Source organism: Pteropus medius, unplaced genomic scaffold, assembly GCF_902729225.1.
Source record: "Pteropus medius unplaced genomic scaffold, Ma_sr-lr_union100, whole genome shotgun sequence".
NCBI lineage: Eukaryota > Metazoa > Chordata > Mammalia > Chiroptera > Pteropodidae > Pteropus > Pteropus medius.
The window spans coordinates 15,754,967-15,768,299 of record NW_024355205.1 but is presented as its reverse complement, the minus strand read 5'-3'; the positions used below and the strand labels follow the sequence as shown (position 1 = coordinate 15,768,299).

Below are 13,333 nucleotides of genomic sequence, written 5' to 3'. Positions count from 1 at the left end.
TACAGGGAATGTCTTAGAAATATAAAGACACAAATAGATTAAAAGTAAAAGAATAGAAAAATATATCCCATGCCGACACTAATCAAAAGAAAGCTGGAATGTGTCTATTAATATAAGGCAAAGTAAATTTTAAAACAAAGAATATTGCCAGGAAAGAGGAAATTTATTTCAAAATGATAATAGATCAATTCATCATGAGAACGTAACAATCCTAAATGTTTGTACATCTAATAATATAGTTTAAAAGCACATGAAGCAAAAACTGATAGAAATATAAAAGTAGGAAAATTCACAATTATTGTTAGAGATTTCAGTAGCCTTCTCTCAATAATAGATAAAACAAGTAGACGGAAAAATCAGTGAGGCTGCAGAAGACTTGAACTTTACGGCCAACCTAATTATAAAACAGTACTACCTCTGTGGAAAACAGTTTGGAAGTTTCTGAAAAAGTTAAACATACACTTACCTTCTTACCCAGGCATTTCACTCTAGGTATTTACTTGAGAAAAATGAAAGGGAATATTTATACAAAAACCTGTACACAGCTATCGATAGCAGATTCGTTTATAACATCCAAAACCTGTGAAACAATCTAAATGTTCATCAGTAGGTGAATTGATAAACAAATTGTGGTATATTCATACAATGCAATAAAAATGAATTAACTGTCGATACATGGTACTACATGGAGGAATCTAAAAGGAAGTACACTGAGTGAAAGATGCCAGGCAGAATAAAAATATACTATATGAAATATAGAGAATTTTATATAGAATTCTAAAAACACCAACTCATCTATAGTGACAGAAAGCAAACCATTGATTACCTTGGGATAAGAGGGCAGGAGTAAGAGATTAGAAAAGGGCATGAGAAAACTTGGAAGGATGATGGATATATTCATTTTCTTGATTGCAGTGATGGTTTCACAGATTTATATGCGTGTCAGAACTCATCTCTATATATACTTCAAACTTGCAGTTTATTGTTTGTCAATTATATCTCAAGAAATCTTTTTATTTTTTAAGTCTTCTTGAAACCACATACCCCACCCCCACACCCTGCCATGGCAAATCTTCTGTGGAAAGGAAGGAAGTTGAGAAAGCTGTTTCCCAACAGGGAAAAAAATCTCCAGTGCTCTCTTCTAATGTGGCCAAGATAGACAATGGAAAAGAAAGTACATATCAGAGAGGAAACCCAGGAGCTATGGAGAAAACTGGACCAAGAAATCACTCCCATGTGAAAGAACCATAGTCTAAGGAAGGGAAGCTTCTCAACAGGACAGGAATCCTCAAAATGGCGTCCAGTGAGATTTCGGAGTTGCGATGGACTCCACCTGGTGCCCGGTGACTTACTGTGCACCTTACAGTGAGAGGATTATGTACCTGCACCTGACTGACATCAGACGTGGCCATTTGACTTTGTTCTTGCCACTGAAAGGTGAGAGAAGTAATGTGCACCAATACTGAGCAGAAGCTTTAACAAATTCTATGTTTGGGCAATGTTTCTTTTCTGTGAGCTACAAAATCAGCATTTCCAGGTAAGAGTTGCTCCTTAGGCTGCATCCTGGAACAAAATATGAGAAGCAGAGCAGCAGATGACACCTAATGAGCAAAACATGGACTTTGATATTGTAAGCCTCTTAGATTACAGACATGCTAAGTTTGAGCTGTCTCTGAAATATTAAGTAGAACAGTCAGGTGGAGAGCTGGATACATGAGTCAGATGCTCAGAGAACAGATCTGAGCTAGAGATAAAATTTGGGAGCTGTCAGCATCTATGTTGCATTTTAACCATAGGACTAGATAAGATCACCTAGAAAAAGAGTAGAGAGAAAGAAAAAAAAAGAGGTCCAGAACAAAATGCTGAGGAACACAAATATTTAATTGACAGGTGGAGGAAGATGAGTCTGCAAAGGAGACAGGAATGACCACATGCTCTGAGGAAAGCCACAAATGAGATTTTGAATGTAATCCCGCTTTTGCTGTCTTCATTCTTTGTTCCTTCTGCTTCACTTTCTTTTCTCCAGCCTAGAGACTGCTGAGCAAGCATCATAAACTGCTGGGTCTGCTTCACACTTTAAACGATGAATCTTCCTTTTACTTTGCTGGATTTTGAGCACCATTTAGACAGGGACCCTGCCTTGCTAATTCCCTCTGTCCCTCCAAGGGCCTGATAATGCTGCCTTGTTCACAGCGTGCACAGTGGTCAGTAAACCCCACTGTACTCTTCACCTGCCCATTCCCTCACCTTCGTGTTTCCTTTCAATTCTCTTTCCTCCACACACCCATTCTACTCTGTACTCAGCCTTTATCATTAGTTGTTTTTATAAATATTGAGTAGATACACAGAAGGTTTATATAGGTGCGAAGTACAAAGAAGAACATCTATGGATCGATCACTCAGTTTAGGGAAAAGAACCTTACATTAGCTTGAAGTCCCTGTGCTTCTCCCTAATTCTCTCACATTGCACCCTTCCTCAAAGGAAACCACCAACCTGCATTTCGTGGTTCTCAACAACCTAGAAATAAAGAGTGTCTGCAAAAACCACAGTAATACCCACTGTACCTTTGCTTCGCTTTATAATTTTACCAAGTATGTTTGTATTCCTAAAAGATGTTCGATTTTCCATATATTTTATCTTCATTGAAATAAAATCATATGTATTACTCAGTGATTTTTTTTTCTTCAAGATTGTTTGTGAGAATTGTCCATGATAGTGCACGTGGCTGAGAATCATTCATTTTTTCAACTATATTCTAAAATATACCACAATTTATTTCTGCTTTAGCTGTATTCTATAAGTTTTGCTATGAAGCGACTTCATTGTTGTTCAATTCTAAGTATTTTTAATATCAATTATGATTTTTATTAGACCCAGGAGTTATTCAAAAATACATTTTTGTTTTCAAAGAATATGGACAATAACAGTGCTATTCAGTAGAAGTCTAATGTGAGTCACAAGTGTAATATTAACTGTTTAAATTGCCACATTTAAAGTTAAAAAAAAAACAGGCTAAATCAATGTCAATATTTTATTTAATCCAATATATACAAATTATCATTTAAATATGTACTTATCTTTGAAACTTATCATAGACATTTTAGATTTTTTTGTACCAAGTTTTCACATTATTTTGCAATTACAGCACAGCCTGGTTTGGACTGGTAACACTTTAGGTTCTCAGTGGCTACATGTGGCTAGTAGCTACCATATTAGACTATACAGGTTTATAGTATAACTATTGTTTGAAATTGCTGAAATTTACTTTCTGGGTTATATGTAGTCAATTCTGTGTGAGCTGGAATATAATTATGTACTTTTCTAGTAAGCGGGCTCAGGGTCCTACTCATGTACTTTAAACTAATCTTATTATTTGTATTGTTTAAATCCTCTAAATTTTTATGTAATTAATTTGTCTGTTCGACCCTGGTTGCTACAGTACACATTACAGGAGCGCCATTCACATATTGCCTGGAATTGTGCAGTGTACGCTTCCATGGACTCATATGGTGGTCTCAGATTGACTTACTGTAACTAAGGGAGCTATGTTGAATTTAGCCACTGCAATGGGGATTTGACAGTTTCTCATTACAGTTCTATAACATTTTGCTTTATATATTTTGAAGCTATTTTACTGAGTGCGTATAAGTTTAGAATATGCATGGTGAATTAACCCATTATCATTATCAACCCAGAATGACTTTTGTCTTAAAATCTACTGTCTGATATTACTGTAGATGCATACTTTCTTTTATTTACTACTTCTCTATCTTTAAAAAAATTAATATCTCAAACTCATCTTGAATAATGCAAGGACCTAAGAACACTCGAGCTCTGATAGTTCCCATCCCAACATACATTTAACATTTTTGTCTAGTGTCCTAGTTCCATCCTTTTGTTAGCCTCATTAATTACACCGAGTCAAAACTAGTATTTCATATGGATGATATTATTTACAATTACCTACATGCAGGGCTGACTACATAATTTTCAGGGCCCAGTGCAAAATGAAAATATATGGCCCCTTGTTCAAAGAGCTGAAGAGAAGCTTTTTCCTCTCCAGGGCCCCACGACTCAGCGCAGGGAGTGCACGTGCTCAACCTCTATACTCCTCAAGCCTCTATCCAGGCTGGGGTCCCCACCCAAAGCAGAGGACTGCAGCAGATGCTGAGCAGGGACAGGGAACAGGAGGTCAAGAACCATGCTAGGGAGTGAGGGAGGTGGCAGGAGGTAGGACTCTGTGTGAGCTGAGGCCCTAAGCCCCTAGCACATGCTTGATTGTCCTATCAGACCTCACTTAACAAAACACAAAGTCAAAGGCAGAACAATTAAGAATTTCTCAATAGTGGACCCAAAGCATGAAATCCAAAGCACAGGGCCCCCTTCTGAGAATGGGCCCTGTACAACTGTCCTTATCACATGCCCCTGAAGCCCTCCCTGCCTGTGGGTTTGCCAGTTTCTTTGCTCACCATTTCTTCCTGCATGTCTGACCTTCCATCTGAATATATTCCTTCCTAAAAAGCATGTTCTTTGAAGCTCTTTTAGTAAAAGTCCTTTAGCTGGTGGTAAATGTTCGGATTTTAGTTATCTGAGCATATTTTATTTTAGCCTCATTCTTAAAGATAGTTTTGCTGGATATCCAACTTTAAGTGGATGGTTGTTTTCTCTTAGAACATTGAACATATCGTTTTGCTGTCTTTGGCTTCTTCGTTTTTGTTGGAAAATTATAAGCTTTCAGTTTGTTTGGTTCCTTTAAAGACATCTAGTTATTTTTCTCTTCAGCTTCTTTTAAGATCTCTTCAATTTTGATGTTCTTTAGCTCCACTACCATATGCTCAGATTTACTTTTATTTATCTTCCTTGGAATCCACTGAGCTTCTAGATTTGTGGGTTGTTTTTTTTATCAATCTAGAATTCTCATCAGATATCACTTTCTCCCCCTTTCTCTCTCCTTTGCTTCTGAAATAGTAAATAGATATATGTGAGATCTTTTCACTCTATTCTCCTTATATCAACTTCTGTTTTATATTTTCTATATTTTTGACCACCTGTACTGAACTCTGTATAATTTCTTTGAATATTTCTTTCAGTTTATTACTTCATTTTTCAGCTATTAATTATCTGCTACTGGACTGTCCACTGAGTTTTCAATTTCAATGATCATATTTGTCATTTCTACCAGTTCAGTTTGGTTCTTTTTCAAATTTAATTAATCATTTAAATCAATCTTTTTTTTTTTTTACCATGTTGAACATCCTTACTTTATAGTTAGTACTTTAGAATTTGTGAATTTAATTATACCATCATTTGTGTCTGCTTATTCTTCTGGTTTTTTAAAAATAGTTTTGTGGTTTTAAAAATTATGATCTCATAGGTCTTGAATCTTTATCTGTAAAAATTCTTCGAGTCCCAGGTTGAAGATAAGTTTCTCTCAAAAATGTTGGTGTTTTTCCTACCAAGTTTCAATGCTATACTTATTGCTGGGGCTCTTTCTTTCATTTCATTTTTTAACCTTTACTTTGTAATAATTTTTTATTTTCAGAAAAGTCATAAAGATAGTACAGAGGTTATCTTTCCCTTTAGCTCATCCTTCATAATCGTGGCATAACCAGTTTTCTGTAAAAACTGACATTAACATTGATGTAATGTAATTAATGAACCTATAGACTTTACTCAGATTTCACAGTTTTCTACTGATATTTTTTTTCTGTTCTTTTACTTGAGTTTTATTCTATACATATTTCTCACTTTCTGTCCAGCTCATTGATGAATTCAAAGACCTTTTTTAAAAGAGGAAAATATAATTGTACTTATTTTCAGTAGGAAAGTTGTCAAAGTACCTAGTTTAACATACTTCTGGAAAGAGAAGTCTGGAGAGTTTTGTTTTTCCAATCAATTTCTCTCAAATGATATTCATAATCCTGGTTATCAAGTCAAACTATCTTCTTATGTTTGTATTCTTAAAGTTTTCTAGACTAGAAATGTAGGCATTATTTTCATTATGATGAAAACATATTTAATAACATTATGAGTGAGACTGGAATACAGATCAAGACATAGACTGAGTCTATTACATTATCATCTCAGTGAGAGATAAAGCCAAGAATCTTAATGAGGTTGTTGGTAGTGAGAAAGAAGGGAGGAAATAGTTTGACACACACCAAGGAAACAGAAGACACAGAACTTGTTATTGAATGAATGTGGTAGAACAAGGAGAAGAAAGAGTTGGAGATGACTCAGGAATTTTAAGCCAAAGATTTTGGCTGTTAAAGGTTTTCAGAAGTCAAACGGAAAGGCAGAATTGCAGGAGATAATGGTGGATTTGCTTTTTGATGTGTGGAATCTTTGGTGTTGATGGATCATTGGGGTGGAGATGTCCAACAGCAATTATAAATGAGAGTCACAAGTTTCACAAAAAGGATCAGCACTAAAAGGAAGAGGTTGATGATGGAAAGCAAAGGGATTAGAAAGAGGGATAAATAATGGAGAAGAATCATCTACATAGAAAATAAGAAGGGTCATGGTGATTATAGAAGGCGGAAGGATCTCTAACCAACAAGCAAGCTTTTGCCACTACTTGTGATAGTCAAAGGCTTAATTTCTGTGCCCTGTGAAAAGTTCTCAGAAAAGTTCCCATATTTATCTTCACCCAAAGGATCATAAACTAAGCTTTAAGATTATGTAAATTAAAATATTAAAATGTTCTTTGTGTTTTCAATTTTCTAATATGTTTTGTACTATACCACATCTCAGACATTACCCTCTACTTAATTTTGTTTGTTCCTATCAGTATTTGAGATAAGTAAAAGAAAAATAAATCTAGCAGGAACCACAAACGTGTGTTAATTTTATGGCATATCCCAACATATTTTCCTTTTTTTTAAGGAACAAAATATTATCTAGTGTTAGGACGTAGTCATAACCTTTGGAACCACAATGTATAGCATTTTATTATATTTATGGTTCCACTCATGTTGTTACTATTTCATGCAAAAGTAACATTACTTATTATGCAAAAATTAAGCCTGATAAAATACTTACCTTATACGCAGTGTTTGTAAATTGCCATTAACGGATCAAATGATATCTAGTAGCAGTATATATATTGCTAAAAAGAATAAACAGACTAAGTTATAAAATTATATTCTCTGAGCCAAGATATGCAATTTAAAAAGAATGTTAGGGATGAGTCTTGACTCATTTGTCGGGTTTATGGTTTTCAGGGAATTGATGCTGATTTCACATCAGAAAAGCATCGAGCAGCTGCAGGAAACCCTTAGACAGGAGCTGTTGAATGATGATAACTGGAGGGAGAAGGTAACGATAATGTGACTTTCACCAGCATGTGTCTTATTTGCTTTTTAAAAATTCTGTTCATTTTCCGGAAGACTATCCCAAATAGATTTCTTTGCTTCTATGTACACTTTTGATGATTCTTTCTGGAATTTCCTAATCCAAACATGCTTATGACATATGTCTTTTCCAAAATATTAGGCAATATAATGGAAATAAAAAAGGTAAAAACAAAATTTGAAATCTTGTGAGATTGAGATAGCCCTTAGTTCTCATGTAAAAGCGTAATACTTATTTTGAAATGTTTACCTTTTTCTCATAAAGTGACAGAATCTGCATTTGAAAAAAGCAGGGTAATATTTCATTCTTATAGTTTCTTAGCTTTTAAGAAGATAGTATAAAAGAATAGAAATTACTTAAAATTATTATGAACTTTTGGCAGTGTAAAATGAATAAATATTTAGCTTGCTATTTACAAAGAAAATGTTTGCTCTTAGAATATGAAAAAAATTGCATTGATTTTTGTCTTTGGACTTTTCTATAATTTTAAAGTTTCAACAATGAATACGAATTACTTTATTAATTTTAAAGAATACAAGTATGTAGTATTTAAAAATTATTAGCTCCTACCTTCTCAGGCCATGTTCAGCTGTTGTCATTGAGTCTATAGCCATCATCTCCCTGTCCTTAACTTGATACTCTTTGACTGATCCCTGGGCCTTATCCTGCACAATACACTAAAACTCTCCCAACTCTTTCTCTTCCCCAACTGGTAGTCATCCCTAACACTAACTGCCTGCATTGGTTTTCTGATTATGTCTTAAATTTGCATCTAGAATTAGAGCTGGCTACTGAAATTCAGCTTGCTTTATTGAAGCCCTGACACCCGGTTTGGTTATTATCAGATTCCTCTCCATGGTGACTGGACCCTATAACTTGTAACCTCAAGCAACAAGCAATGGCCTCTTTCAAACCAACATCTCCATTTGAAATTCCCTGCAATATCATCCACCAGATTGAAACACTTTAGGTATTGTTGCTGGCTCAGGTCACTTTCACTTCCACTCTTCACACAGTTGGCCATAGTCAGCCAGTATTGGCCCTCCATAAATCAGTCTCCTTTCCCTTGTCCCTCAGGGACAGCACATTCAGATTGTAACAAAAATTATCACTATAACAACCGTTTCGTATGGGTAACAATTAAAATTCGAGAATATAGACTAAAGTTCCTCTCAGTGTCTCATTGTTATTCTTTAGCATGCACATTTTCTTTTCCTTCCTCTCTAAAACCTATACTTCTTTAATCCTAATTTTTATTAGCCTTGGTGTACTCAATTAGCTAGTCTACTCTTATTTACTTCCCCCATCTTTACTAATACATGTTAAAAAATACAAAAAGATGATCAACCTAACTAGCAATCCAAAAAATGAAAATTAAAACAATGAGATAGCCTCTCATACTTACTCTTTAAAGAAATGGAAATTACAGCAACCTTTTGGAGAGCAGTTTGGCAATATGTATAAAGGGATATTGTAAACATTTCATCTTTGGCTCAGAAATTTCACTGATGAAGTTAACGTAGATAGAGATTCACAGATCCTCCCCTTCCCTTGAATTCCTTAGCTCTTCTTAGACTGATAAAATAAACTTTCCTGCATTTGCTTGCATAGAAATTCCTCATTTCCATGGCCACATCTCATGAAGGATTTTCATGAAGGACAATCTACTGAAGTCTCTGCCTTCATGATCCACTCTAGAACTGCTGCTCCATGTACCCTCCCCTTGAGGTAGAGGCATGGCAAGTAGACCAAGTTAGTGTTGGCATCTGACAATATAAGGATAATATGTTCTTGCTCTATGCTAAGTTAATTTGATGATGAAAATAAACCTATGTAGGATTTTCTAAGTTCTTACTAAGGCCACAATCTCTTTCTAATAACTTAATTATATCACAGATATATTTTGGAAGGTATATTTTTCTATAATATAAATGGATATTTCATTTTGTTGAGAGGACATGACTTCTTGTTACTAAATCTTATCATTTAGCTTAAAGATCCAGACCGGTAATTCAAGGAATAATAATTATGCCTTGGCTGTGTTAGCTATTGAGACTGTGAATAAAGACTTTCCTAAAAGTTTTCTCATGAAAAAGAAGAATCGCTAATATGACATTGTCATCTCTTTCTTGGGTCACTGTGCCTTTGTGTAGAAATGAAATGTTCCTTTTACAAATATATAATACACATATTAGAATAAACTTTAAAACTTAAATGCTTTTAACGTTCAAAAAGTAGATGGAAATGTGTGCCTATTCTTAATTATTTTAGCGTATATAAAAAGCACATAACAAAATCAATAGTTGCTATGCAACAAGGATTGCACATTTTAAAAATAACTGCATATTTACTAATTGTCATGGATTTTGTTTATTTCAAGTACTGCTTTGAAGAAAGAAAATTAATGTTCATGCTGAACATTAAAATTGTTTCCAAATGCACAATGGTGTTACTATTCAGTCAAAATTTTGTAATTAAAAAATCTCCTCTAGCCAGTATACTTACAATAAGTGAGATGCTTACAATTATCGATTATCATTTTGTAGTATAATAAAGAAAAAAGAGCCAAATATTTTCTTAGATTATTACTAAGTTATGACATTTAGGAACATTTTAGAATTGTACTGTTGACCTCATTTTAAATAATACATTGAGCTTTTAAAAACCAATAGTGAAAACAAACAGAACTGTACTTCCTGGCTGAGCAACTGTATTGAAAATGTAGGAGAAAACAAGTTTACTTTAATGAATAGCCAGTTCCAGCATTAAAGGGATGTAATAAAACACACAAAAAAACCCTCAAATTATTCTTCAAAATAGAAGTGCCAAATGGACTGATAAGTCCTAATGTATTTTAGTGTAATACCCTTAACTTAGTGCTTAGAAAGAAATTTAAGGCCATAGTGCAGGGAGTGGGTATCCAGGAGTTTGGCAGATTCTCTGAGATGAGGCGACCTTGCTGAGAGTCTAGGGAGATCAAAGTAGCTATAATTTATAGGATAGTGTTCTCAGAAGAGAGCTGTACAGAGAAAGAACACTGGAGATCTACAGAGAGTCCCCAGTAAGTATAAGTATGATCAGTGCATTTTTATGGGGAAACTAGCCAAAGTCAGGGAAAGACCCATTTGAAAGACTTAGAGAGAATACCAAATGTTCCACAATGCCAGTAATAATGCCTGTTCCTGCTAGCCAGTCTGGAAAAACCTGTAATTCACAGGTCACTGGGTAGAGTTCTCAGAAGGGTCTTGCATCAGCAGTAGAGAATAGCCCTAGATTAAATGCTGATCTGGTCCAGCCTAACGATTTTAAAAAGAAGACCTAAAAATATCCAGCAGATTCCAATAAACTTAACTGCATCCCAGGACAAAGTTCAAGAATATTTATAAGAATATAAAATTATTCAGCATCTAACAAGGTAAAATTTACAATATCTGACGTCTAATAAAAAATTGACATGCATAGAAAGAAACAGTAAAATAGGACTCATAATGAGAAGAAAAATCGATTAATAAAAATTGACTTCAGAGAGGCACAGGTGTTAGAATTAGCAGACAAGGACTTTGAAACAAGTAGGATAACTATACTCCATATGTCTAAAAACTAGAGTAAAAGTGGACCATGTTAAGTAGAGATATGAAAAATATAAATAAGATCTAAACTAAACTTCTCGAGATGAAAACTACAATGTCTAAGATAAAAGTACACTGGATGGGATTAACTTAACTTCAGATTAAACATTCCAGAAGAAAAGTTTAGCGAACTTGAAGACACACCAATAGAAACTATCTAAATCAAATGAAATAGAAAAGAAACTCGAAACAAATAAACAAAAGGCATCAGTGAGCTGTGAGACAAATTTAGATGGACTAATATATATGTAATTGAAGTCCCAGAAAGACAGGAAAGAGAAGAGGAAACAGAAAAATTTTTGAAGTAATAATGGCTGAAAAAATTAAAATTTAATGAAAACTATAAACCCACACATCCAAGAAGTCCAATAAACCTTAAGCCCACCAAGGGACATTATAATCCAATTGTTCAAAAATAGTGATAAAAATAAAATCTTAAAACAACCAGATAATAAAAGGCATATATAGAGAGGAGCAAAGGTAAGGATGATAGCAGATTTTTCATCAGAAACAAAGTAAGGAAGAAGACAGTGGGACTGAAAGTACTGAAAGAATGTGGAGGCTAGAGGCGAGCTGCTGGTCTAGAATTCTATACAAAGTGAAAATATCTTTCAAATATAAGAGTGAAATAAAGACTCTTTTTGAATTAAAAAAAAAAAAGCTGAAAATTATATCACCAGCACACACACATTATAAGAAATGTTTAAAAAAAGTTCTTTAGTCAAAAGGAAAATTATACCAGATGGAAATATGGAATTATACAAGGGAATGTAGAACACTAGAAATGGTAACAATGTGGATAAATACATTGTTTTTTATCATTTAAATATCTTAAAATGCAATTGACTATTTAAACAAAAATATTAATAATCTAATATGAAATTTATAACATGTAAAAGCAAAATATATGACAACAATAGTGCAATGGCTGGAAAAGGAGAAATCAAAGTATACTATTGTGAGATTCTCACACAATCCATGAAGTAATATGTTACTAGCAGATAGACTGCAATAAGTTAAAGATGTATACCATAAACCCTAAAGCGAACACAAAAATAGAAAGACAAAGAGTTATAGTTAGTTAATAAGCCAGAAAAGGATATAAAATTAAAAAAAATACTCAATCCAAAAGAGGACAGAACAAGAAAAAAATATATATATGAGATGGACCAAATAGAAAATGCATAGCAAGATAAATTTAAAGCTAATCAATCAACAATCAAATTAAATGTAAAAGATCTAAACCAGGAGTCAGCAAACTTTTTCTATAAAGGACCAGATAGTGAATATTTTTGGTTTGTGGGACATATGGTCTCTTTTGCAACCACTCAACTCTGCTATTGTAAGCTAAAAGCAGCCATAGACAATGTGAATGGACATGGCCAAATATAGCCTGTGGGCCACAGTTTGCCAAGCCCTGATCCAAATATTCCTATTAAAAGACAAAGATTGTCATGTTGGGTAAAAATGTAAGACTTTTACTGTATATGGCCTACAAGAAATGCACTTTAATATAAAGAAATATCTTAACAAATACGTTAAAAGTAAAAGATCTAAAAGATATGCTAACACAAATTAAAAGAAAGCCAGAGTAGCTATATTACTATCAAAGTAGATTTGAGAGCAAAGAAATCAGAATATAGTTGACCCTTGAACAACACGGATTTGAATTGCGTGGATTCTCTTACATGCAGATAAATATTCTAAATATATTTTTATTCTTTATGATTTCCTTAATAAAATTTTACTTTCTCTAGCTTACTTTATTGTAAGAATATAGTATATAATACATATTATGTACAAAATAGGTGTTAATCAACTGTTAGTAAAGCCTCTGGTCAACAATAGGCTATTAGTAGTTAAGTTTTGGGGCAGTCAAAAGTTATACACAGATTTTTGACTGTGAGGAGAAGGTCAGTACCCCAAACCCCCACATTGTTCAAGAGTCAACTTTATTTAGAATATTACTGGAGATAAAGAAGCATATTTACTGATAAAGGGATCAGTTCACCAAGAGGACATGATAATCATTCCAAATGTTTATTCACCTAATAATAGACCTTAAAAATTAAGTAAAAACTGATAAAACTGAAAGGAGAAATAGACAAGTCCATAATTAGAGTCAGAGATGTCAATAGCCTTCTCTTAATAATTGATAGAAAATATCTAGAAAATCAGTAATGATATATACTGTGGAAAATAGTATAATTTATTTTTAAGATGTATATTGAAAAACACGAAAGTAGCCCACCCTTCGTGGTTTTGCTTTCTCTGGTTTCAGTTACCCGGGGTCAACCTCTTTCCAAAAATATTAAATGGAAAATTCCAGAAATAAATCATTCATAAACTT

At 33.8% G+C, this 13,333-nt stretch overlaps 1 protein-coding gene across 12 annotated transcripts in view; it reads left to right on the top strand.

Moving 5' to 3' along the window:
* Positions 1 to 13,333, top strand: part of LEKR1 (leucine, glutamate and lysine rich 1) — a 169,237-nt gene that overhangs the window by 122,339 nt on the left and 33,565 nt on the right. For all 12 annotated transcript variants that reach the window (XM_039857987.1, XM_039857986.1, XM_039857988.1 and 9 more), the window contains one exon: positions 7,225 to 7,318. In XM_039857987.1, the coding sequence (XP_039713921.1) occupies positions 7,225 to 7,318 (94 nt within the window). The remainder of the gene's footprint in view (positions 1 to 7,224; positions 7,319 to 13,333) is intronic.